We start from the raw sequence: 27,672 nt of genomic DNA on the forward strand, positions 1-27,672 counted from the left end.
TTCAAGCTCGGTTGTCTGACGGTTCTCTTAGAAATGCTAAGTTGCTTGGGCAAAGGTTTAAGGAGGGTCTATATCTTATTGATTCTTCTTTGGGTAACTCCCAAACTTTTCAATACCAAGATTCCCTCTTCTAAAAAAAATACAGTTTCTGGTACCCACCCAGGGCCATATTTTGAAAGATTGCGTCTACAAAGCCAGTATAGTTTTTTAAGTAATAAAAATGTCTCCCCATTTAAAAATTAACCAGCCGTCTAATTGGCACATGGAAAACCAGTATCACACTGGTTTACTAAATCTAGTTGAAAGCATAGTGTTTGGGACAGCCTGATCCATTTTAGCACCCCCTACAATTTTCATTACGCCTCATTGAAATGTTTACTATGATTTTACGATATCCTCTATCCTTTCCCTTTGGCTTGTTTGTATTTTTAAAAAAATATTTATTTATTTATTTAGTTGCGCTGGGTTTTTGTTGCAGCAGGCAGCCTCCTTAGTTGTGGTATGCAAATTCTTAGTTGCGGCACGCATGTGGGATCTAGTTCCCTGACCAGGGATGGAACCTTGAGTCCCCTGCATTGGGAGCGCAGCTTTTTAACCACTGTGCCACCAGGGAGGTCCTGGTTTGGTTTTACTTTGGTTCTTGGTGTTGGAAAGCAGAATAAAAGGAGACAATATCTTGCAGAAAATGCATTTCACGCCCCTTTCAGGTAACCCCTCTAGACCCGAGGTGATTTTCGCGATCCCAGATCCCGCGCACTGAGCCCCGCCCCCATCCTAGCCCCACCCCTCGACTCCCGTCCTCTCGAGTCCTCCAGCGACGGGGGGCGGTGCTCGCTGCAAACCCACAGTCAGCCGCCAGGGGGAGACAGCGGCTGCAAGAGCCAGGGGTCCCTGTCCAACGGCCAGGCGGCGGAAGCGGAAAAGGCGGGACCTGGGGCGCACGTTACGTCAGCACGTGCGAGCGTCAAGGCCGGGTCCCCGGAATAGAGAGTGGGCGCTTCCTGCGCGTGTTGGCTGTGAGGAGGTCGCTGTCGGGTTGTGGAGTTCGACCTCATGGCGGAGATAATTCAGGAACGCATAGAGGATCGACTCCCGGAATTGCAACAGCTGGAGCGCATTGGACTGTTCAGTCGTGCGGAGATTAAGTGAGAGAGCGGAGGAAGAGGAAGGGCTGGGGCGGGTAGAGGGGAGGCTGGGGCGTGTGTGTGGCGGGGGGGCAGGGATAGGGGGCACTTGGTTTGTGTTTATTTTTTCTAATGTTGTAGAAGCCCATTTCCAGATTCTGATGATGCCCAGAATTAATTTCTCATTCATTGCAAGGTGATCAGTCCATTTACCCCTCGAACATACTGACAGCTCTTCGTGGAGGAGGTTTTGAGGCTATAAAGGGGATAAAACCAGGATACCCGCCCGTCAGGAGCTAGCTGCCCTGACACAGTATGGTGGGGGAGACAGACAAGTGAAACATTTTGATCGCAGTGCAGCGTACTGTAAGTTGATTGTAGTAGAGTACTGCCCTAGAGATGTGAACAGAGAGCCGTGGGAGCCCGGGAGGAGTAGATAATTCTAACAAGACTTGAAGATGGGGATCATTTAATTCGATTTTATATTTTACCCCAGGGCTTAGCCAACAACTAGTATATAGTTGTTACTCATTAATTTGTATAATAGTTTTTAATGGTTTACTGTGACTATTTCTTCATTTTACAATGACTGCGAATGTAGTACTGTGGCTATGGGAACCTTAAAGTAAACATTTGTTTATGAAACGCAACATATTGTGGACTCTTTAATAAGAGTGGACTCTGTATTTAGTTCATTCCTTAGCTAAATACAGTGAGTCTTCTCCCATAAGCCCTTTGCAGTAGTGATATAGGTAGAGACAATCTAGGTGTTTTTTTTTTTTTTAATCTACCTGTTGAAAATTCAGAAATAAGAGGAATTTAGGAAAGAAATTTGATTATTATTAAAACCCAAGTGACTTGAATTTGGAGGAAAAGAGATTTCTACTAATACCACATATAAATAATGTAAAGTACTACTTAACATTATTTACTTTGCTGGTGGGAATGTCCGTGGTCCTGGCAATCGATTGAGGTGATTTTCATGAAAGTTTTAAGGTACATCTTCATGCCCTTAAGACCACAGAAGTCCTGAAACTAGTATATTGTAAATCAACTATACTTTCATAATAATAATAAAAAAGAACACAGAGGTAATTATGTAAGAGAATATGGGGACTTCCCTGGTGGTGCAGTGGTTAAGAATCCGCCTGCCAGTGCAGGGGATACGGGTTCGAGCCCTGGTCCCGGAAGATCGCACATGCTGCGGAGCAGCTAAGCCCATGCGCCACAACTACTGAGCCTGCGCTCTAGAGTCTGTGAGCCACAACTACTGAAGCCCGCGTGCCTAGAGCCCATGCTCCACAACAAGAGAAGCCACCGCAGTGAGAAGCCCCCGCACAGCAAGGAAGAGTAGACCCCACTCGCCACAACTAGAGAAAGCCCACAGGCAGCAACAAAGACCCAGTGCAGCCAAAAATAAAAATAAATAAATTTATTAAAAAAAAAAGGAATATGTACTTGCTTATGAAGGATAATTATTTGGGAATTATATATTTTGGCAAATAGATGTTTCAAATATATTAAAAATAAACTTTAAAAATTCCAAAGTTATTTATTTAACTTCTTGTTTCAAGTGTTACGTTTTAAATGGCTTTCTCCTTAGGGCTATCATTAAAAAGGCTTCAGATCTAGAATACAGAATACAGCGAAGAACTCTTTTTAAGGAAGACTTTATCAATTATATTCAAGTAAGTGAATAATTTTATTACCTTTTAATGCCCTCACAAATTTAAAATCAGTTATAGAATAGTGAGCGTGATGTCAGTTTTCTACAAAATTCTGGAACTGATGATTAGACAGGTAATTTTTGAACAGGAATAGAGGTAATTTGGTAATAGTGTTGCTCCACTAAGGCTTTGGTCCTTGGCAAACTGAACATTGTTTTCTTCTATAGGGTTAGTGGATCAGAGTCTGCCAAAGACCCAGTGTATCAGGATTTCAGCAAGAGGTTTGATCAATTATGTCTTGTGGGGAAACATAAAGGAAAGTGAGTTTGATGATAGCACATGGTTAGGAAGTTAACGCTTATGTGCCTGAGGTCTGTCGATTTAGAGAGAGGTGAGGTATGCTGCAAGATTCTTCAGTCCTGTAAATGAATGGAAGATTTGAGTGAAGATAAAATATACATGCTTGGGACTTCCCTGGTCATCCAGTGGTTAAGAATCCGCCTACCAATGCAGGGGACACAGGTTCAATACCTGGTCTGGAAAGATCCCACATGCCGTGGGGCAACTAAGCCCGTGTGCCACAACTACTGAGCCTGCACTCTAGAGCTTGCATGCCGCAACTAGAGAAAGCCCGCGCACAAGCAACGAAGACCCAACGCAGCACCCCCCGAAAAAAAAAAAATATATACACACACACACACACACACACATGCTAGATCAGTTTTCAGTGGGGGAGAATAATGTGTTGGATGATAAAGTCAGGATTCAGAAAGAATCCAATAATTAGATGTTATAAATCTTATATTTTGGGACTTCCCTGGTGGTGCAGTGGTTAAGAGTCCGCCTGCCAATGCAGGGGACACGGGTTCGAGCCCTGCTCCGGGAAGATCCCACATGCCGCGGAGCAACTAAGCCCGTGCTCCACAACTACTGAGCCTGCTCTCTAGAGCCCGTGTGCCACAACTACTGAAGCCTGCGCACCTAGAGCCCGTGCTCCACAACAAGAGAAGCCACCGCAATGACAAGCCCACGCACCGCAACGTAGAGTAGCCCCCGCTCTCTGCAACTAGAGAAAGCCCGCGTGCAGCAACGAAGACCCAACGCAGCCAATAAATAAATAAAATTAAAAACCAAAACAAATAAATCTTATACTTTAACACTAATAAACATTATAAAAGGTTCTAAGTTTAGCTTTTAAAAAAACCTACTGAATGAAAAATATATGAGACCTGGCTAAGAATCTTGTATTTGAAGGAGGTCCTAAGGCTCAGTAGATTGCTATATCAAAATAGATCAAGAAGTATATCATGTCAAAGCATATAATCTAAGTGATTACATGAACAGAAGTAGAGTGTTGGGTAAGTTAGCTGAGCAGAGGAGGTTGCAAACAGTAGGCACTCAGAAGACGTTGGTTTGAAAAAAAGTATTTTGCACTTGTCAGACTATGTCTGGAGCATTGTCAGCTCAGGATGACATTTTAAGAAGGACTTTGAGAGGTTGGTTAGAAGGCAGCCAGGACGTAAACCTTGTTCTGGGAGGAATCATTGAAGGAAATGGAGATGTTGAACCTTAGGGAGACTTAAGAAGTGGCAAATAATTTCACTCTTAATATATTTGAAGAGCTATGTGTGGATTAGGTTGATTTGTTTAGTTTTAGAGCACAAATTGAAATAAGTAGATATAAAAACTCACATACACACCTCTCTTACATGTATACCCCCTCTGCCTGCACACAACCATATATACTTGCTATGAGACATAAGTGGCATTTTATATTGAGGTTCTGATTATCCACATTGAAAAAATAAAATTAGATCCCTTCCTCATGCAAAAATAAATTCCTATGGAATTGAGTAGCTAAATGTGGTGGGAAAACTAAATCTACAAAAAATTAAGAATGACTTCAGGTACGGAAAAGTTTCTTTTTTTTCTAAATTGAAGTATAGTTGAATTACAATGTTGTGTTAGTCTCTGGTGGACAGCAAAGTGATTCAGCTATCCATATGTATACATATTTTTCATATTCTTTTCTATTATGGGTTATTTCAGGATACTGAATATAGTTCCCTGTGCTATACAGTAGGATCTTGTTGTTTATCTATTTTATATATAGTAGTTTGTATCTGCTAATCCCAAACTCCTAATTTATCCCTTCCCCATCCTGTTTCCCTTTTGGTAACCTGAGTTTGTTTTCTATGTCTGTGGGTCTGTTTCTGTTTCGTTAGTAAGTTCATTTGTGTCATATTTTAGATTCCACGTATAAGTGATATCATATGGTATTTGTCTTTCTCTTTCTGACTTACTTCACTTACTATGATAATCTCTAGGTCCATCCATGTTGCTGCAAATGGCATTATTTTATTCTTTTTTATGGCTGAGTAGTATTCCATCATGTATATATAGCACATCTTCTTTATCCATTCATCTGTTGATGGACATTTAGGTTGCTTCCATGTCTTGGTAAATAGTAAATAGTGCTACTAGGAACACTGGGGTGCATGTATCTTTTCGAATTATAGTTTTCTCTGGATGTATGCCCAGGAGTGAGATTGCTGGATCATATGGCAACTCTGTTTTTAGTTTTTTAAGGAAACTCTATACTGTTTTCCATAGTGGCTGTACCAGTTTACATTCTGGTAGGGAAAAGTTTCCTAAAATGAAGAAGACTGTGAAAGCACAAACCATGAAAGAGAAGATTGATTTGACTATGTTAAAGGTAAAAATTTCTGTGCAAAAAAGACATCATAAATAATGTAAAAAGTTAAGCCACAAAATGAGAGAAAATATTTGCAACATATATAGTCAGAATCTAGAATATGTAAAAAACTACAAATCAAGAAGAAATGACAAACAAGTGGAAAGAAAATGAAAACAACTGGAGAAATAGGTTCATGCAGTTCACAAAGGGGAAACATCAGTCATTGGTAAACTTTTGAAAAGATGTTAGCCTCGTTAGTAATCAGGTAAGTATCGATTAAAACCAAGGTGCAGTACTACTTTATACCCATCATATTAATAAACGTTTTAAAGACTGACAATGTCAGCATATGATTTGTCCCATCACTTTCAAGAGCAATTTGGCAATATCCCATGAAGTTGAAGATGTGTGTACTGTGTGACCCAGCAATTTCATTCATTCAGTCATACAGTATATATTGAGTACCTGTTATGTACATGGCACTGATGGGGTACAACAATAAATTAAGCAGACAGAAATCATGGCCTTGAGGAGCTTACATGTTAGTGGTAAAGTTCCTGGATATATCCACAAGAAGATGTGTGCAAGAATATTAATTACAGCTTTTTGTAATAGAAAAATTGGAAACAAATACGCATCCCAGGAGGAAGGATAGGTAAATTGCACGTTCGTATAATGAAATGCTATACAGCACTTAAAATGAATGGACTTAAATTCCACATGACAGCAGGGATATATCTGAAGTCATAATGTTCAGTAAAAATATGGAGTGATGGGTTCAGTATGATACCATTTGTATAAAGTTTAAAAGCATTCAAGACAGCATTATAATAAAGTTTGAAGTCATGCTTGTGAAAGATAAACAACTGAGTCAAGATCATCATTTCCTCTGGAGAGGGAGAAGAGTGGAATCAGACATGGGGGGCTTTGCCTTTATTTGAAATGTTTTATTTCTAAAAACGTTCTGAAGCAAATATAGTAAAATGTAGGCTTTGACGTAGCTGTGTGGTAGCTGCATGTGTGTTCTGTATGCTTCAAATATTTCGTAAGACAGTTTTAAAAGGAAGCGTGCGGTCTTGTAAGGTTCTGCGCCTTCTGTCTCTAGTAGTCTTCAAGCTTAGAGAGGAATTATATACTAGTGGTTTTTGGAGAGTCTTAGAGGTTCTCAGTGGTCCTTTGGAGGCAAGGGTAGGGAGAGCCAATTAGGTGCCCTGTTTCAGCTAGTACAACCCTGTTTATCTGCTTTATTTGCTTGTGCGTCAGCTAAAATTTTTGAATGGTTAGTTTCCTAAAAGTTTGAACACGTTGTTGTAGACTAGGAAGTTAGATTGATATTGTAAATCTTAGAAGTCTTAGAGTTTTAGTAACATGCTTTCTTTGTATCTAACATGTTTAGATGCATGCTAATGTATGTATTTTTGAGTTTTGCAGATGCAAGGTGAATTTTTAGTGAATGCTAGACATTTACTGTAAATTAGGTTTCTTGATAGCAAATTATTTTCTGTTTTATGTTCTTGATTTTTATTTACTTTATGATTTTGACTAAATCTCCTCTATATAAAAGGTTATACTTTTTCTTGTTTTCTCTTTTTTTGTATGTTTTTCTTTCATAGTATGAAATCAATCTTTTGGAACTGATCCAGCGAAGACGAGTTGTAAGTAGATGATTTTCTGGAAGTTGGAAAAAAATATAGAATTAAATAGTGTGACTGCAAAGCTAGAACTTGGGTTGGGGAAGTAGTTGGCATTGATAATTGTGTGGTGATGTGCTCATAATGATACTTGTAATTATTTGCTTTCTCTACCAGTACTGTTTAAAGATCAACTGGGAATGCTGCTTTGGATTAATGGGATTAAACTGAGGCTTTTTTTTTTTAATGTACCTTTTTAGCGTATTGGGTATTCATTTAAGAAGGATGAGATTGAAAATTCTATTGTACACCGGGTACAAGGTGTCTTCCGACGTGCGTCAGCCAAGTGGAAAGTAAGTGTTCAGAGTGCCCTTAGCTGTAAGGGATGTGAAGGTGTGTATTATACGTATTATGAATATGGATATTCAAATGTGTGGTTGTGGATTCTTATCTTGGGTATCTCAGTACTTATTCTAATGATAACATCATGACTTGAAACCACTTATCAAACCGTTAAGAAAATTGATCGCATTACCTTAGAGTTAGTCTGTGAGGATGATGCTGAAAACAGTGGATTTGCTTCATATTTAAGGATCAGAAACTTGTCTGGGATTTGGATTTGTCTCTAAATAAAGTACCCCGAGCTGGGGTACTTGGAGGTGGAAGATAAGGTTAGAGTAGGCGCAGCACCTCAGTAACTTTGTTTTCTTCAAGTTTGGTTCTGGGACCAGGATATATTATATGGGAAGTACTTTGGATTCTTGGGAATGACAAATTTTAGTTTGCTGCCTCTGATTGAGACCATTTCAGAAGTGCATTGAACAAATTGGATAGATGACAAATTTTGTCTTAGATCATAGTAGGTGGGAGTGGGGGGATGGAACAGGTTGTCATGGTTAAGAGATCTAAGGCTTGGGTAAGGAACAGCCTAATAGGCTGAGGGATGTGGCACATTGGATTTTCTGAAATCTGCCTCTGTTGCAAACAAAATTAATGAATGCAAAGGTGTATTGTATATAAAATTCAAATTCAGGCAACTTACTCCATTGCTTTTCTTGCAGGATGATGTTCAACTTTGGCTGTCTTATGTAGTCTTTTGTAAGAAGTGGGTGAGTATTGGGCAGCCCTATCTTGGTCCCTCTTTCCCGCTTTTGGTTAGTCTGCATTTTAAACCTCATTCTTGACTACTGAACTCCATGTTTTCTCCAAAGGTGTGTAAGGTTAACAAATGGGAAAAGAACCCAAGAAGGCTGAACCTCAGTGTAACAACATTTGCATATGTGAATGACTATATAAATGGCTTCCATATCAGCTGAAAAGAAAAGGGCCTTTATGCATATATGTTCAGTAAAGTTGAAAACATTTTTTAGATATTTAAAACGTTTATGTTAAGTGGTTTAGGTAGAAGAGAACCCTGAGTGAATCTGTATTTGTTTATATGTCCTTAGCAATAGCAGATGTCGCCTCATTGGGGTTCACAGTTGGTGAGGGTACAGTGCAGATCACTTAGAGTTTAATAGCAATGACTTTGCTGTGCAGGAAGTAGAACTTTTCTTCTTTTACAGGCTACCAAAGTTCAACTTAGCAAGGTATTCTCTGCCATGTTGGCCATTCATTCGAACAAGCCAGGTATGGTGAAATCCTTGTCAGTTCCTTTTCTACCTTTTTTGTAGACTCAAGCCATTTTGGAATTTATTTTGCTTGATAAACCTAAGAGAATTATTTTGAGAACTTGAGCATATGAACTTGGCCTCGGCAGTTTTTATTGTTGAATAGCTGCCTCTTAGTTCATCCCTGCTACTGTGAACTAGTTACTGTGCCAGGTATTGTATCTGTGAGCAAGAAGGACTGAGTTTCTTTCTAGCTGATGGTGAAAGAAACTCTTCAGTTCTTTGAGGGGAATTCTGTTTGGAGGCAGTCAAATCTGAGGATTTCAGAAACATAAAGGGGAAAATATTAATACAGATTTTACAAGAGCGATTAGCACAGAGTAGGTACTCAAGTTTTGTAAGAGAAAGACTTCTCTTGTGAACACTGTGTAAGCAGTACGATATTTTATAGTGAAGGTGCCTCAGTGTCTGTTCTGGAGTATTCGGTTTACAGCACACAAGACTCAAAATCGGCTACATTTGGCACCGGTTGATTCCGAAGGATACAACAAGACAACGTTATTACTGTCAGCCATTCGGAGGCTTGTCTTTGGTGGGAGGGCATGAGAGCATGGGAGTGGGCAGAGGAGCCACACTGGCGTAGAGAACCCCTGGATGGGTGCAGCTTCCAGGTATTATATCTGCGAACTCTGCTCAGTTTCAGGAGTCACATGCTCAAGAAAGCCCAGAGCAGTGGCTCTCTACCATTCATAGCCCTCCTCGTCCAGACACAGTTACAAACCGTGGGTCATTTTTACCAAAAGCACTCTTGCCTGGTAATAGGTGATCTTTTTTTTTTTTTAACATCTTTATTGGAGTATAATTGTTTTATAATGGTGTGTTAGTTTCTGCTGTATAACAAAGTGAATCAGTTATACATATACATATATCTCCATATCTCCTCCCTCTTGCGTCTCCCTCCCACCCTCCCTATCCCACCCCTCTAGGTGGTCACAAAACACCGATCTCCCTGATCTCCCTGTGCTATGCGGCTGCTTCCCACTAGCTAGCTATTTTACATTTAGTAGTGTATTATGTGTCCATGCCACTCTCTCACTTTGTCCCAGCTTACCCTTCTCCCTCCCCGTGTCCTCAGGTCCATTCTCTGTGTCTGGTAATCGCTGATCTTTATGAAGTTTCTAGGGAGATAGCTAGAATGTTACCTCAAGGTTAATTTCTTATGTAGAAGGACAAAGGTTTTTTGTTTGTTTGTTTGAAGACTTTATTCCCAGTAGGTACAATAAAAAATTTACTTTAATAATTGAGTCATTTGAAAAAAACGATCAACTACTTTAAATACAGAGAAAAGAACAAAATAATTTATTTCACTGACTCTAAGATGTACAATTTTTTCCAGCGTTTTAAGACATTAAAAATTTGTATGTAAAAAAAAAAAAAATTTGTATGTGAGTTAATGATGATGTTGACCTTAGATCTGATGGAATAGAGTAACGGGCACATAAGTATGCACAGATGTTAACATTTACAGATTTGGTTTAGAACACTCCAAATTTTAGATAAAGCAACAATACTTTACAGATAACCATTAGAAATTCCCTATCTCCATCCTCTTCCTCTTTTGGTAAGATTTTAAAAAAAAGATCTTTGGGTATCAAAATTGGAGCATTGGTCTTTTCATACCTGACTTGATTACTTTATTGAAATGAAGTCTGATGTTTTTCACTTACAGCCTTGTGGATTATGGCGGCCAAATGGGAAATGGAAGATCGCTTGTCTTCAGAAAGTGCAAGACAACTATTTCTTCGGGCTCTGCGCTTTCATCCAGAGTGCCCAAAACTTTATCAAGAGGTGAGTGTGTGTGAACATAAGATGAGAGAGTCATGTCTTAGTTTGGTCCTCTGGAGACGTATATACTTTATTAAGTTAAAAAGGCTTCGATTTATGGAGACTAGGAATAAGTAGGGGAGCTGCTGGGGAAAGGAGGTCACAAGGGTATTTCTTGGCCAGTAGTAGGTGTTGACTTTGCTCATCTTCCAGGTGTTTAGTGAGAGATTGGAACTCCTACCTGTCCATTACCATGGGGAGGGATAGGGAACTGGACCCTACCTTTCTTTACTTGAGGGTCAGGGTTCAGCCATCTTTATATCTTTGTATGTATGTATGTATGTGTGTATTCATTCATTCATTTATTCCCCTCCCCTTCTCCTGCTCTCCCCTCCCATCCCCTTCCTGCTTCTTTTGGCTTCCCTTGCTGTTTTTCCCACTTTCTTCTCATTCTCTTCATCTAGTTTTCTTGAGATAGATATTTCCTTCCCCTCCTGGTGGACTTACTCCCTCTTAGAGGGGTGCACTAGAACAATGAATGATAGCCAGACTTAATTTTTTAAAAAACCAGCAAATGCTAGAAAAGGCATATTATCACATATAATAATATGCAATATTACATATGCAATATTACATATGCAATAATTTATTATTACATGGTACATATTATATATTAAATATTACATTTATTACATCATGTAATATTGTACATATTATGTATATTAATATGTAATATTATGTATGTGATATGTAATAATATAGAATATGTACTATGTAATAATATGTAATATTACACATGTAATATTACATATTATGTAATATTACATACCATGTAATATTACACATTACATATGTAATATTACAGACTACATATGTAATATTACATATTACATATTATGTAATATTACATATCATGTAATATTACACATTACATAATATGTAATATTACACATTACATATTATGTAATAGTACATATTACATATACAATATGTAATAATATGTAATATGAATAATGACATATTATTCAATAACATATTATTGAAATTGCACCCTTTTCTGAGGTGTTTGTCAGAATAAGGGAGAAACTACTGTTGAGCCGTCAAAGGAAAATTAAGCCCTATGTGATGAGGGGGACCCTCATTAAGACCCCTATGTGTGATGGGTCTTAAAGCTCATAGGTTTTGTAGCTGTCTCAACTGTATTTTGGTTTTGTAGTAATTTAACGTTTTATATTATAGTCTTGTGTCCTTTCTCTTCATATTCTGTTAGACAGTTCTTTGTGGCCTTTATTATTTTTACTGAGAAACTATTATAAGAATCAGTCGTCCCTGCTATTAGAGTGCTATTGTATGGTGTTATTGTTTATGTTTTTTGGAGGCTTTCACAATTGCCTAGACTTGTATTTTCCAAAATGGAAATAGAGTTTTTGCTTATTCTTATCAAAAGTAAATAGAATTTATTTATTATAAATGGTTCAGAGAAAGCAGTTTTATGAAAAAAGTAACAGAAAAAGTACTCATAATTTTACCTCCCATACTTTTATGCATATTACAGATATTTAAAACAGGCTTTATTCTGAAAAGTGGGATTCTACTACACATTTTTGTGTTCTATATTTTTACCTAATACATCACAAATATAGTCCCATGTTAGTATATATTAATTTATATTAGTGGTATTCGAACTTTTTGGTCTTAGGACCCCTTTACAATCTTAAATTACCGAAATCCCCAAGGATCTTTTATTATATGGGTTATCTGTTAATTTTTATTTGAAAACTAAATATTTAATTGAAATTTAATTTAATTGAAAATTAAAACCAAGAAATCTAAAAATATTCACTTAAAAATAATAAACCCTGGGGCTTCCCTGGTGGTGCAGTGGTTGAGAATCTGCCTGCCAATGCAGGGGACACGGGTTCGAGCCATGGTCTGGGAAGATCCCACATGCCGCGGAGCAACTAGGCCCGTGGGCCACAATTACTGAGCCTGCGCGTCTGGAGCCTGTGCTCTGCAACAAGAGAGGCCGCGATAGTGAGAGGCCCGCGCACTGCGATGAAGAGTGGCCCCCACTTGCCTCAATTAGAGAAAGCCCTCGCATGGAAATGAAGACCCAACACAGCCATAAATAAAATAAATAAAATAAAATAAAAAATAAAAATAAAAATAAACCCATTACATGTCAATATAGGTTACTTATTTTTAAATGAAGAAAACTCTTCTAAAACAAAGTTTAAAGAGAAGAATGGCCTTATTTTACATATTTGCTAATCTCCTGAATATCTGACTGAATAGAAGACAGCTATAGTCTCGTCTCTACTTTTGCATTCAGTGTGGGTGATAGCACCCATCATATAGCCTCTGAAAAACCTTAAACTCTTGACAGAATAAGAGTGAAAAAGGCAAATAACATGTTATATTATTATGAAAATAGTTTTAACCTTGTAGACCTCCTGAAAGGGTTTTGGGAATCTCCAGGTATCTCCAAGTCACATTTTGAGATATACATTATCTGTTCTGATAGTTGCATTTGTTAAAAAACATAAAGATTGTTTTTTATTTTATACTCTAAAAGTAATATGTACTTTGTAGAAAATCTAGGGGGAAAAAGTCAGAAAAGCACAGAAAAGGAAAAAGTATGACTGAGGACAAATACTATTAACATTTCTTCATAGGCTTTTTTCCTGTGCACATTTTTCACATAATGGTAATTGTGTTATATGCAAAATTTTATAGCCAGCTTTAAAAACAAAGTAGAATATCTCTAGAATTGTGGTGCACCATTACTAAATTATTGTAACTATTTTATGGCTGCATCGCCAGTCTGCTTCTTTTATAATATATTTCACTTTCCCTACTTTTAGACACTTAGATTGTCTGCATTATTTGCTCTTATACCCTTGTGTATGAAACTTCTAGGTATTTAGGATTATTTCCTTATCGATTTCTGGAAGCAGAATTTTTGGGTTAATGAGTATAAACATTGTTTTAAAACTTGTCATTTTAATATGTCTTGTAACATAGAATTCAAAGTATTAAAAATTCTGGACAAATCCAACTTTGTATTATGTGTTAACCATATGTTTGTATAGAAACATTCGGGAGAGGGAATTCCCTGGTCGTCACAGTGGGGGCCCGGCTTCGATCCCTGGTCGGGGAACTAAGATCCTGCAAGACGTGTGGCGTGGCCAAAAAAAAAAAAAAAAATCCATGCCTTGTCAATGTCAGCTAGTTTCATAACAAGATAGATTATAACACTCCCTCCACACTTCCCCAGATCTGATATTTATGAGTAAAAAGAGGCACGTTATATATTTCTAATTAAAAATTTATCTCCAAGGGTTTTCAGTTCATTATTTCCCTTCTGTGTTAGTATTTTAGGATGGAGCTGATGCATGCTGAGAAATTGAGGAAGGAAAAGCAAGAGTTTGAAAAAGCCAAGATGGATGTGGTAAGATCCTAATGTATTGTCACTTGTTAACAAGATATAGTGTTTTGAACCTGCTTAGGAGTAACAGAAAATCTTTAGGAGCACTGTTCGTGACTTGCCGGTCTGCCCGTGGCTGGCGGGTTCCATTCCAGTGCCACAGCAGTTCCAGCACCACGTGACTGACTGCCTCGTGGCTCTTGGTTTCAGGTCTTGGAGACAAAGTGGGAATAAAGAAGAAAATCTTTAGAATGTATTTTTCTTTCCAACTTAATATTTTGAAACTTTTAAATGTCTTGCATTGATTTAATTAAAATGGGCTTAGTAATAAAAATGGAATTTTGTGCTTTCAAAATAGACATTTGGACTAATTGGAGTGGTCCTTGAAATTATTACTGATGGAATGGCCAAATACTGTTCTTTATGATCTCATTAAATGATATGTTAATGGGTCGAAGGAGCTCAAGAAAGGTTGTGAAACGTGTGATTCCTAGCCTTCTTTCTTTTCCTTTTTATGTAATTTTTTACGTGACAGAGTAAGTTTAAAGAAACAAGTTTGAGAATGTTAGAGCTGAAAAAGGAACTTCACTATCACCTGTTTTTGTGATTACCAGCTCTGAACTTTTTTATCCAAATAAAATCTTACACAGAAGGGTAAATATGGCATGTAAAACCTGACCTATTCTGGTCTAGGTAGAGAGTGAGGCCTTAAGCCGTGTAATCTTGCTACAACTCCAGGAGCCTTAGAATACAGTTGGAAGATCAGTGATCTTATTCAAGCTGTACATTTTACAAGTGAGGGAACTGGCCCAGAGAGAGATGTGATTTGCCAGAGGTCATGTGGCACAGGTAGTCTAGGATTGTTAATTTTCCTTCTAGCGCTATTTCTGCTTACTGGCATTACCTGTTCAGATGTTTAATATCATACTCTTTAGGGGAATCTCGAGTATGCTGAAGAAATCCTTATGGGCGAGTTGGCAAGGATCATCTACAAAAATTCTGTAAACATAATTAAAAGTAGGTATCCTTTGAAAATTTATTTATGGTGGGAAAGTGAAACATTCAATTTATAATGAGGAACCTTTAGCCTATTTTGAAAATTTCTGTTAGAATGTGTATAAAACTCTGATTGTAGGAAATAGTGTCCTGATTCTTTCAGAAAAGGCTTATTTCCCCTTAGATTATAACTGAACATTTCAGTAAGTTTTTGAGTACTTAAATCATGTGGGGAGTTAAAAAGAATAAATGATATAGTACATTCTTTTGTGTCCTAAAGATGCTTAGAATAAAGTCCTTAATGAATACTCAAATATTAATAATGACTTTGCTTGTATAGTGGGACCATGGGTGATTTTTTTTGTTTTATCTTACTTCCCACTTTATAAAAAAACCAAAACTAACTCCAGTACTTTAAGAAAGTGCTCCTTTAGAGTCTTACTCCCCTCCCCCGCTTTTTAAATTTTAGGTGCAGAATTTCATGTGTCACTGCTTTCAATTGCACAGCTATTCGACTTTGCCAAAGATCTGCAAAGAGAAATTTATGATGAGTAAGTAAAATAGTGGAAAAGTGAATATGTCTGTTTTGATCTTGTGGTAAGGGTTTGAAGTTGGATATTTAGAAAGGGGGAAAGAAGATACCATACAAAATCCTTGGAAGAAAGCTGTTTTAGGACTATTGTATAGTATTTTATGTATACATAAAAAATGTATTTTTGGAGAAGTTGTTTGACTCACTTACTGGCTTCCCTTGGGAAATAGTTTGCCTTTGTTCAATAAGAAATATGTTCTATAGCTTATATAAAAATCTGTATTCCTGCTTTCCTGGCATGTCTTTTGTCCTTAAGATGAGAGTTGTACTCATGAATGTTTATAGTTGAGTGCTGCAGGTAATCAGACATTATTCTTTTTTTAAATATATTTATTTAATTTATTTATTTTTAACTGCATTGGGTCTTCGTTGCTGCATGCGGGGCTTTCTCTAGTTGTGGCGAGCAGGGGCTACTCTTTGTTGCGGTGCACGGGCTTCTCATTGCAGTGGCTTCTCTTGTTGCAGAGCACGGGCTCTAGGCGCGTGGGCTTCAGTAATTGTGGCACGTGGGCTCAGTAGTTGTGGCCTGTGGGCTCTAGAGCACAGGCTCAGTAGTTGTGGCGTGCGGGCTTAGTTGCTCCTCAGCACGTGGGATCTTCCCGGACCAGGGCTCGAACCCGTGTCCCCTGCATTGGGAGGCGGATTCTTAACCACTGCGCCACCAGGGAAGCCCCAGACATTATTCTTTTAATGTCTGGTTATATGGTTGAAGAATTATTTGCAGCCTACCTTGTGGGTACTTCACCCTTAATAGAACTCTTACTTTCATAGGAGATAAGAGAGAACTTGGATCAGTTTGCTCTGTGGATACCTTTAGGGTTTTGGTACATGATTAGGCTCCTTCTATTAGAGAAAATCAAGAGTCTAGATATGGTAAGGTTTTCTTGGGCTCGAGAACCAGGTATCTTGTCACACATACCTGCTGGTTTGACTCTGAGAGCTAACCTACAAGTTAACATTTGTGAATGATGTCTGAAACAATCTGAAACTAACAAGTGTGTGACAGCTCTGATCTATTGACAACATTTACATAGTGAGGGTGAAGACATCTGGGGAGCCTGTTGGGAAATGACTCTTTTGGTGCTGGAATTGTTAAAGGGGTGTCCTGGGTACATTTTGAGAGCATTGGGACTGTCTCTCTGTTTGATGTTCTGAGTTAGTCTTGTCTCTCTGTTTGATGTTCTGAGTTAGTCTTATGTCCTAGGTTGATGTCAGTATTTTTCAGCCTTCAGGCTCTGCATACAGACGACCCCCTCACTTGGGATTATGTGGCCCGGCGAGAATTAGAGACCGAGTCACAGCCAGGAGAAGAGCCGCCCACAGCGAAACAGACCAAAGTGGCAGAGGTGGGCCACCGGGAGGAGAGGTGCTGCGCTGTGTATGAAGAGGCGGTGAAGACGCTGCGTACAGGTGAGCTTCTCCAGGCCCTGTGTGCTGAGGAGTAACGGTGTTCCTGCATGGGAACCTGAAGCTCCGTTCCCATGACCAGAATCCACTTCTGGAACCTCTCTGTGGTAGTTTACAGTGTGCCTGGCTTTCCAACTTGTTCTTTCTCTTTTATGACCTTCCTCGATAGCTGTGGCATTTGTTCACTTATTTGGGGAAATAAATGATACTTAGGATGTGATCATTCAGAAGGTTGTTTCATTATCATTACTTAATTATCTTCTGTTATAGATTTACTTCATAATTTTGTAATATTGGAAAATAAAGGTAAAGGGTGCATGACATGGATAGGACTTCTAATTTTGTATTTATGTCACTACTCAGTTGTTGACCCTCAGTATTTGAGATGTTTGATAGGCTGTAATCAGAATAACTTATATTTTTCACCAGACTAGTTTAAACTCTTCCTCAGAGGAGTTTTCCCTTCAAAGAAAAGATGTATGATGACTGTTAAACTAAAAGAATTGCTGGTCTGATCAACATAATCTCTCTGATTTTTCCAGAGGCCATGTGCAAGTGTTACATCAACTTTTGCATGGAAAGGTTTGCTAAGAAGACAAGCAGTCGGCTCCTCAGAGAGAAGGTATTGACTTTGTTACGTGGTTACAGTGGCTGACTAGAAAGTGTCTTCTGAAAGAGGAACATAGGCACAGGTTTTTGGGGTCTGAGACAGCTTCCAAGAACTTGTTGCATAACCACTCTTTGTCCTGTGAGTGACCTGTCATTCTGAAGGTCTGAGTCTGCTTTGCCCTAGTTCTGGCCACCAGGTAAGGAGGTCCTCTCTTACTGGGCCGTGCTTGGTGCCACTGCCCAGATCATTTAATCATAAGTGAAACCACCTCTGTCCCTTCTTTCAATTCTCAGAAAGGTGTAAAACTGCTTTCGTTCCTGTCAGAGGCCAAAGACCCCTGCTGGGAGTTTTGTGATGAACTGAGAGATTTTTTTCTGATTTCAGAGGCTGGAAAGAACCATGGTTGCATTCAGGAAGGCACATGATCTCAAACTTCTACCAGAACTCCAGTACAAGCAGTGGGTAAGGACCTGGACACAGTCAGTGTCAATTACATGTACTTAATTCTGGTTGGTTCAGGCTGGTGTCATGTGTTTTAATATATATAGTTTTATGACTAAGCACATTTGGAAGATTGGCATGGTAGAGGTAGAGAGTGTTTATTATTTGGCTGTCAGTATTTAGTGTGTGCCAGAAATGAAATCTGTACCAGTAGAGGGAGGAATATTGTAATATATAGTGGAAAACACTCAGAACAGAGTCACAACTGGGTGTATTTTGTTTGTCCACCCATTCATGTTTTCCTGAACCTATGCTTGTCTCAGATTAACCGTTGGTACAATAAAGACAAATTAGATGTGTTCAGTGTTTTAGAAGCTGACATTCTAGTAAGAGGCATATTAACCCATCCTTATACTCTGAAGTGGGTAAGGATTATTATATAGAGACCAGAATAATGTAGTGTGGGAATACACAGGTCTAGACTGGGTTTTGCGACTTAATAGGTAGGTGATGGGCAAACCACTTAACCCTTCTGAGTTGGTTTACTTGATTTTAGAATAATGATAGTGATCCTTGTTTTTGCCACCTCACAAAGTTGTTGAGAGCATGCCATGAGATGGTGAATGTGTTAATGTATTTAAATACTTTCTTAGTGGAAAACAAAGGACAAAAATCTTTATATTTATTGAATGCCTTTTATTTGTATAACTCTTAACCTCTTTTGGTTTATATAATTTACACAATTTTTATGTAATTGCAATTAATTTCTTGCTATTTTGTATTGTGTGGTACTGTTTTTACATTAACATGTTTTCTATACTTTTTACGTAGATCGACATAAACTATTGATATATATATTAGTAGCGTATTGTATTGTACCACAACTGGGTACCCTTCTTCCGTTATGGAATCTGTCTGTGAAAAATCCCAGGCCTGGATGGGTTCAGCCGCTCTGTTGGAGCTACTGAATGCTGCTGGCAGGACAGTCCGTCCCACCCTGTAAATTCAGCTGGGCGTGGCTTGGAGTGCCTTGGCAGTTCTTCTCTCTTTCCATTATTAGTTTCTTTTGGCATTCTGAACTTGGATTTCCTTTCGGATCCAAGCTTTCTAGCATCTTCAGCTTCTTGCACATGCTGGTGGGAGAGTCTTCTCTTTTCCTGGGGATCTTTGCTTTCACCTAATGCCTGTTCTTCCTTAAGTCTTAGCATAGATGGGGCTTCCTTTCTGGGAGTCCTTTCTCATCACTGCCAAAGACTCTGTTGGGTGCTTCTGCTTTGTACTCTGTAGCATATGATTCTTTTTCTGTGATGGTATGTATCAGACTCTCTGCTACTAAATTGGAGGCGCTGTGGGCAGTAGGGAACGCACCTGACCTCCTCATTATTGAATCTAGACTGTATAGCGTGCAGTTAACATGCTTGCTGAATGAATGGATTATATACTGCCATTTACTTGCTTTTTCACAATTTTGTAGAATTGGATTGGTTTTAGGTTTTTCTTTCCCTGTTACAGTAGTGTGGACGGAAGCATTTTTAAACAGATATTTCCTCCTGTTCATTTATTTGTTGGGTCATATTTGTTAAAGTAAAATTCCCAAGTTTGTGGCATGAACAGTCTCATGACTCTTTTCAGAAAAATAGGTACCCATTATTTAGTTTATAGTGTGCCCAACTCTGTTTGAATGAATAAACTTGTTTCTTTACCATCCCACAAATACTGGTGGTGGATGTGGGTTTTATTATAGTGAACTATTTTATTAAAAATATAACTTTCAACCTAAATTATTTAGGCCCTCTGCTTTTCACCTATGTTTTTTTGATAGCCCTTGGGGATAGGAGCAGGGAATGGAGGAGAAATTCCAAGTTTTTTACTTTGTGCCTGTTTGGCCGCCATGGTGAAAGGTTTAGTAGAGAGGCTGTTGTATCTATTGCCTTGCATGAGGTCTTTATTTGTCCCCATTTCCGTAGATAATGTAGCTCTCAGTAGATACTTTTCCAATGACCCTTTGTCTTATTCAGAGCGAGTTGTTGCTGCGCCATGACTTCCTTACGGAAGCTCTGGAGGTGGCAGGAGCCGGGATGGAATTGTTCCCAGGCTCCGTGATGATGTGGCAGGTGAAGCTGCAGGTGCTGATTGCCTCAAAGAGCCCTGACGTAGCCATGCTTTTTGAAGAAGCCTTTGTGCACCTGAAACCCCAGGTCTGTGAGTTGTGTCTTTTGTATTTCATTCTGTTTGGGAAACCTTTTAAGACTGCAGCCGAAGCTCATTTGGAGTAGACTTGTCTAAGGAAAGCTGGCCCCAGAGTGCATTTGTGGTGATGGTTCAGGGATCATGGGTGGAAGAATTACTTCCATTTACCAGCCTATTTCTAATTCATTATTTGAAAGTCGACTAAATTATGTAAACTTTTCTATTCCTGTTTATATATCTTATAAGTGAGAAATACTAATAGAATATTATTTCCAAACTTTAAAGTTTAAAAGACTAAACCTTAAAGCTTTGCAGTGAATTTTTTATACTAGTAGGAAAAAGATATTCCAGGAGTTAAAATAGGGGGAAAAAAATCATAGTTATTTTACCGCTCATTTGTATGTGCTGCTGGGACATGAGCAAAGGCTAGATAGTTCAGCCTAGATTAGTTAGCACTTGTGTTGTGGTCCTACACAGCAGAGACGTGACCTGGGTAGCTTGGGTCTGACTAGTTTTGGGTTGTTAAGTGCTTAACTTACTGATAATTGATGATAATAACTTTAGGCAGTATTCCCCAACAGGGGGGAAGTAGAATTAACAGGAGAGTATTGCTTTGGGCAACTGGGTCCGAAGGCTGTCTGTGTTCTGGTGTACCATTCCTGCCAAGCACTGAGAGTTCTGTACAGTGGGGCAGACTGGGAATGACTCTGTATTGCATATATTGATTATCTCAGGAGGAACCTGTCTTTATAATGACTAGTTTTCACAGCATAGTGCTAAGATGTCATTTTCTAACTTTTTTTTTTTTTTTTAACTTGTGAGCAGATTTGTCTGCCATTGTGGATTTCTTGGGCAGAGTGGAGTGAAGGTGCCAAAAGCCAAGAAGACACTGAAGCAATCTTTAAGGTACAGGCCCCCTGTTGTAAGTCTTGTGTGTGGGGAATGAGCAGATAGCCCTGCTAGTTGGCTAGCTTTCAAAGGGTTATTTCTAAAGCAGGTGCTCCTTTTAAAGCACTGTTCATTGCATGGCCTGGGATGGTTTTGGGAAAATTTGTTTTGATATGTAGACATTTCCTCATGTAGCTTGTTTCTCTTTTCTTTTAAATTTTAGAAAGCTGTCTTAGCTGTCACGGGTGGCGACTCAGTCACTCTGAAGGATAAGTACCTGGATTGGGCTTATCGAAGTGGTGGCTACAAAAAGGCCAGAGCTGTGTTTAAAAGGTACTCGCAGACATGCATGGCTGTTATGAGTCTCTCAACCCCATTCTCAGCCCCTCGTACCCAGATTATATGAATCACAAATAGATGGAGGAATAAATCCAAGAGCTGTTTAGTTCATGCCCATTGTGGAAAGTTTAAAAAAAAGAGAGAGAGGTAACTAACAATTCATTGTAATCCTATCATCAAGAGAAAAACCGTCTTAGTGTATCATTTTAAAATTTGTTTTTCACATGTCTGAGATTATGCTATAATCGCACGTGGTGTACCACTTTTATTGATGAACATTAGACTGGCCTTTTTCCTACGAGTTACAATTCTTCTTAAATAACATTTATTAAAAACAGCTATATGGGGCTTCCCTGGTGGTGCAGTGGTTGGGAATCTGCCTGCCAATGCAGGGGACACGGGTTCGAGCCCTGGTCTGGGAAGATCCCACATGCTGCGGAGCAACTGGGCCCGTGAGCCACAACTACTGAGCCTGCGCATCTGGAGCCTGTGCTCCGCAACAAGAGAGGCCGCGACAGTGAAAGGCCCACGCACGGTGATGAAGAGTGGCCCCCGCTTGCCGCAACTGGAGAAAGCCCTCACACAGAAACGAAGACTCAACACAGCCAAAAATAAATAAATAAATAAATAAATAAATAAATAAATTTTAAAAAAAAAACAAAAACTAAAAACAGCTATATGATATACCACCCTGTGGACGTGCCATGATTTATTTGGCCACAGTAACTGCTTTGAGGAACCTTTGTGCACAAATATTATTTGTCCATATTGGAAATTATTTTCTTAGAATATATTCTTAGAAATGGAGTTCTTGGTCTCCTTCAAAAAGACCCTGAGATGAAGGAGAGGGAACTTAAAACCCTGAGAGTGAGAAAGAAGAGAACAGGAAGAGAACTGGGTAGGTGTTTGGTGGTGGTGAAGAGTAAAGGCACTGGAGATTGAAAATGGTGAGTGACTGGTGGCCAGGTCCAGTCGCCATGCTGAACTGCAGCCAGGACTTTATCCAACTACGTGTGGTGGAGGCACTGGCGCAGGTGTTTATATTCATGCGATGTAAGAGGCTTTCTTCACTGTGGAAGATAACGGTTCCCCCTATTCCTTTTTAGTTTACAGGAAAGCCGTCCATTTTCAGTTGATTTTTTCAGGAAGATGATCCAATTTGAAAAGGAGCAAGTAAGTGTCCTGTCTATGCATTTTTTGTCTGGGAAAATGGATTAGTGCTAACTAATCTATGGCAGCATTTTGTTATTTAAAAAGCTCTCGTTATAATACAGTATAATTTCTGGTCCCTTCCTCCAACCCCTTTTTCATAGATGTGGTTTTAGGAATGGTGATCAAGCAAAGAATAAAAGGTACATGTCTGGAAACTAGACAACTCAGATGTCACCTCTTACAGGAAGTCCTCCCTGCCAGGCTGTGTGAGATGCTGCTTTTCTGCCTCCAGTGCCCTGTTTGTCTCTTGTTTTGGGTTGTGAGGTAGAGAGTAGGCACTCGTAACTGTTTCTGGTGTTTTTAACTGAACTTGTGAATGAGAAAAAATACAGGAAAGTGTCAGTTAAAAAAAATTATACATGAAAGTCCAAATACATCTGTAATCCCCTTGCAATAACACAACCGATCATTTTTATTTTTGTTGTTTTCTTTAATCCTTATTTACATATATATGCACAGTTTTGTGATGTTTTATTTCTGACTTACGTGACATGTGGAGGTTCTCACTTTTTTTTCCTTAACATCATTTTGTAAACACATTCCTGTGTTTTTACCTGGCATCATTTTTAATGGTTGTTGTATTATTCTTAAACCTGTAGTTTTCTTAACCATTCTATTACGTTTAGGTTGTTTCTAGATTTTTGATATTGAAAACAGCGCTGCAAGCATTTTGCTTATATAGTTTTTTTTTTTTCCTTCTCTTTTGAGGACTGGAGATACTGGCTTTTTTTTTTATATATAAGTTTATTTATTTATTAATTATTTATTTTGGCTTCATTGGGTCTTCGTTGCTGTGCGCGGGCTTTCTCTAGTTGCAGTGAGCGGGGGCTACTCTTCATTGCGGTGTGTGGGCTTCTCATTGCGGTGGCTTCTCTTGTTGCAGAGCACGGGCTCTAGGCACGTGGGCTTCAGTAATTGTGGCACGCGAGCTCATTAGTTGTGGCTCACGGGCTCTAGAGCGCAGGCTCAGTAGTTGTGGCGCACGGGCTTAGTTGCTCTGCGGCATGTGGGATCTTCCGGGACCAGGGCTCCAACCCGTCTCCCCTGCACTGGCAGGTGGATTCTTAAACACTAGACCACCAGAGAAGTCCCTATACTGGCTTTTTAAATGGTTCTGTACATATTGCCAGATAGTTCTCTAAAAGTTATACTTATTTATAGTGATAATCACCATATATATATCTATATATCAGTATACCTGTTTCCTCCATTCCTTCTCCAAGTGTTCAGTTTCGCCTTCTCTCTTTTATTTTGGTATTTTGATTGGTGTTTATTTTTTTATTATTTTACTTTTTTTATTTGCCACACTGCACGGCATGCAGAACTTCCTCGACCAGGGATTGAACCCATGCTCCCTGCAGTGGGAGCGTGGAGTCTTAACCACTGGACCACCAGTGAAGTCCAGGGATTGGTGTTTATTTTTATTTGAAAAATTGACAATTAAAAATTAATTGAAAAATTAACAATGAGGTTGAACTCTTATTTTCATAGGTTTGACCATTGTGTGGGTCAGTGATCTGTTCTTGTCTTACAGTATAAGACTTAGTCTAGCATAATAATTCATAGCCAGGCTTTGGATTAATAACACAATGGTTATGTGCCTTGGGCAGGTCACTTAATTCTAAGCTTCGACATCCTTATCTGTAAAGGAGGTCGGAATACCTGTTTCAGGGGTGTGAGGGTTACAAGGCCAAATGGGAGACTGGATGGAAAGGACTTTGCACAGTTCCATGCACACTATGAGCCCTTCGCAAAGTGTGATTCTGTTTTTCATGCATATGTAAGATGTGAGGTTAAACTGGCTTTTTATAAAAATAGTACAGTCTCAGCGAAGAGAAATTAGAATGAGGAAATAGTTATTTGACTACACAAAAAGATTTTTAAACTGAAGATGTTAATTAATCTGCTTTGAAAATGAAACAAGGAGAATACGTTTAAATGGAAGTAGAGGTGAAGAATTAACATTCATTGACTGTAAAGTTAGCACTGTCTACTCTGCTTGGTGCGTAATTCATCAGCATCTTAATTGAATCCTTGTAGTTGTCCTAAGAGATATTGTTGTCCTCATTTTATGGGTGAGGGAACTTTAAGGTCTGTCTGATGGGTTCAAAAAACTTCCTGAAGTCCATATAAGTAGTATTTATATATATTTTGCCTTGATATAATAAGTTTTAAGGTGGGTATGGCTAACGTGTGCCAGAGCCCAGATATTCAAAGGAAGAAATCCCTTGCCATAGGGAATAGAACCTTCCCCATTTATTTATTTAAATCCTGCTCCTCCCTCAGGGCTTTCACATATATTTTCCTGTGGAGGTGCCCATGTTCCCCCAGGTGAGAATTAATTAGGCTTTTTCCATGCCACCAGAACAAAGTGCTTTTATCACTGGCATTTACTTACTCTGCCATGTAGTGTCTTTGACTTTTCTCTGGATAAGTTCAGAGTCAGGCTGTGTTCATTTAAACCTATCTCTCCTCCCCTTCAAATGCCTAATAGTTGATATCTGCTTAACAATATGTGTGAAAAGAATTTGTGACATTATAAATTAGGCTTTTGAGGCAAGATTGTCTGATTATTTTTGTTAGGAATCCTGCAAGATAGCGAACTTAAGAGAATATTATGAGAGAGCTTTGAGAGAATTTGGATCTGTAGATTCTGGTAAGTAAACTTCAGTTATAGACACATGGGTCTGTTTGCATGTGTGGTCTGTAACCTATGATGGTTAGAATAGTGGTTCTTAACTGCTTTGGGGTCATGGGCCTCTTTGCGGATATAACTTGGCATCCTTCCCCTGCCTCCTCCCTCACTCAGTGCATAAATGCTGGCAGACATAATTTTGCTTATAATTTCAAGTTCACAAGCCCAGGTATCCATGGGTCTTCTGTTAAGAACTCTGGACTAGAAGGAGATTCGTTTGGTTTGGTTTTCTTGAAAAATGTGATATTTGTAAGGAAAAGGTTAATAATGTAGGTCAGAACAAAATGGGGTGGGAATTACAGCAGAAGGGTAGCGGGATACTAATTGACGAAGATTGTCATGGGCTGTTGCCACATTGTCTGTGTCTAATTTATAGGACTTGTAAAACATACTTCTCGGTATAGGTAAGTCATGTAAAGTCTGTTTACTTGTGAACTCAAAAACTGACGTGTAGAGTTGTTAAACTCAGATTTAAAACAATACATTAGCTTTTTCAAGGTTTCAGCAGACCTTCTTCTGGTGAAATGAATGAATATGGCATTTTTACTAACCCAAGCAAGTTTTATTAAGCAAGCTGACAAGGTCCTAATGAACTCATTGAGGTCTGTTTCACCTTGAAAGAGACTCAGCAAAATCCTCCCTCTACAATATTTAGTATTTTTGAGTTTATGAAATATATAGACTGTCATGATTTTTTTTTTTAAAGTGAAAGCAGGTTTCTTGAGAGATACACATTCTATAGTAGAATGTGGGCTGTGTCAGAAGGTGAGAGCACTAGACTGTCACGATCCAAGTGAAGATTTCTACTTTAAAAAAAAAAAAAAAAGTCTTTGAAATACCATAGTGTAAAGAAGCTGAGAGAGGTATTGTTTTACATAGGGTTCTAGGAAAATAACAGCAAGAAGTTAAGTTTCTTAGAAATCTTGCATTGAATTGATATTAAATAATTAAGTTTATGTAATAAAGCCTTGTCAGTTACCTAATTGTATGTTTACAGTAATTTTTTGGGTTCCCTTTAAAGATCTTTGGATGGATTACATCAAAGAAGAATTGAACCACCCCCTTGGTAGACCTGAGCACTGCGGACAGATCTACTGGCAAGCCATGAAAATGTTGCAGGGAGAGTCAGCAGAGCTGTTTGTAGCTAAACATGCTGTGCACCAGGCCGGCCAGTTGTGAAAAGAGGAAGAACACAGCCAACTTTGTGAAATAGTATTGTAAGCCCTCTGCGTAGTTTTGTATTATGCATTCATCTGCAGTTTGCTGAGATGGCAGACGAGATGGTGTCTGATTTTGAGACATGCTTTAATTTTGTTAATGCGTTAATCTTTAATTCCAGAAAAGAGAACTGCTGCTTAGTGGCCAGAGGCCAATTGTTGAGGCCAGACCTACCGTAGGTCCTAAATGTTTTCCAAAATACATGGAAATCATATCACTGATCTTCTTTTATTACCACCGGTCAAACTTGAGTATCTCTAATCTAGACCCAGGGGTCAGTTAAAATAGAGAGGAAAGTACAGTTCTGTTTGTTTATTCTCTCTTTATTATAAAAGTATATGTGATATGCATTTGTTGTAGAAAATATGGGTGGAATAGAATAATGTGGAAAAGAAAATAAAAGCGTCCTGTAATTTTGTCATCTGGACTAAAATCACTAATTTGATTTCCTTTATTAGAATTGGATTTATACTGTTAGATCATTTACTCATTCATTCATTCATTGAGTGCCCGTCATAGGCAGGAAAGAAGAGAAGCTTTTTGGGATGGAGGTAAGGGTTGGAGGAACAGAGCTGGATGTCCTGAGTTGGTTGAAGCAGCAGAGAAGGATGCTGGGTATTGGGGGAAACGTTGTCCTTTAAGAAGATTTAAGCGATTATAAAAGCATGTTCTATCTCTGGGACCGATCTGCAGAGAAATGTTTACATTGGGGAGGCCCAGCAACAAAAGAAGGGCAGGGGTAGGGAGTAACTTAGAAAGAGAAGGGCTTCAGAGGCGAGGATAGAGGATGGCTTGGAGTAGAGAAGGGCCTTCTGGGAGCAGGGGAGGCAGTTATTTGAATTGTACATCCTGTAACTTAACATTATGATGCTGTCACTGGGAGAAGCATTCAGTGCAGTTTTACTTACTATTATGTTTCACTTAATATTATGTTATTTTTCCATGTCATTAAATAGCCTTAAAAAGATTTAATGAATTCAGAACATTCCATTGTATAGATGAGGCATGACTTATTTTACTGATCCCCTATGGTTGGACCTTGTCATTTCTAATTTTTTCTTGTAAGTACTGTTGGTGAAGATTCTTGCAAATCTTTGTTAACA

General features: G+C 38.8%; 1 protein-coding gene and 1 non-coding gene across 4 annotated transcripts; both read left to right on the forward strand.

The window, feature by feature from the left end:
- Positions 1-963: 963 nt before the first annotated feature.
- Positions 964-27,502, forward strand: UTP6 (UTP6 small subunit processome component). Of its 3 annotated transcripts, XM_036837300.1 has the most exons (19): positions 964-1,145; positions 2,728-2,812; positions 7,103-7,144; positions 7,381-7,473; positions 8,182-8,229; positions 8,686-8,749; positions 10,460-10,578; positions 13,928-14,005; positions 14,917-14,998; positions 15,447-15,528; positions 16,795-16,979; positions 17,519-17,598; positions 17,971-18,048; positions 20,046-20,225; positions 21,043-21,123; positions 21,329-21,438; positions 22,551-22,617; positions 25,240-25,312; positions 26,373-27,502. In XM_036837300.1, exons 1-19 carry the CDS (start codon positions 1,054-1,056, stop codon positions 26,528-26,530), a joined length of 1,797 nt encoding a protein of 598 aa, XP_036693195.1. In that variant the 5' UTR covers positions 964-1,053; the 3' UTR covers positions 26,531-27,502. The 3 variants fall into 3 exon arrangements, with proteins under 3 accessions (XP_036693195.1, XP_036693198.1, XP_036693197.1); XM_036837303.1 differs by lacking the exon at positions 25,240-25,312; XM_036837302.1 differs by lacking the exons at positions 964-1,145; positions 2,728-2,812 and adding an exon at positions 5,409-5,507.
- On the forward strand, positions 14,084-14,206 carry LOC118887576. The gene has a single exon (XR_005018055.1). It is a non-coding gene; the product is annotated as a small nucleolar RNA SNORA54 (small nucleolar RNA).
- Positions 27,503-27,672: the final 170 nt, after the last annotated feature.

This window comes from Balaenoptera musculus, chromosome 20 (genome assembly GCF_009873245.2).
Source record: "Balaenoptera musculus isolate JJ_BM4_2016_0621 chromosome 20, mBalMus1.pri.v3, whole genome shotgun sequence".
Lineage (NCBI taxonomy): Eukaryota > Metazoa > Chordata > Mammalia > Artiodactyla > Balaenopteridae > Balaenoptera > Balaenoptera musculus.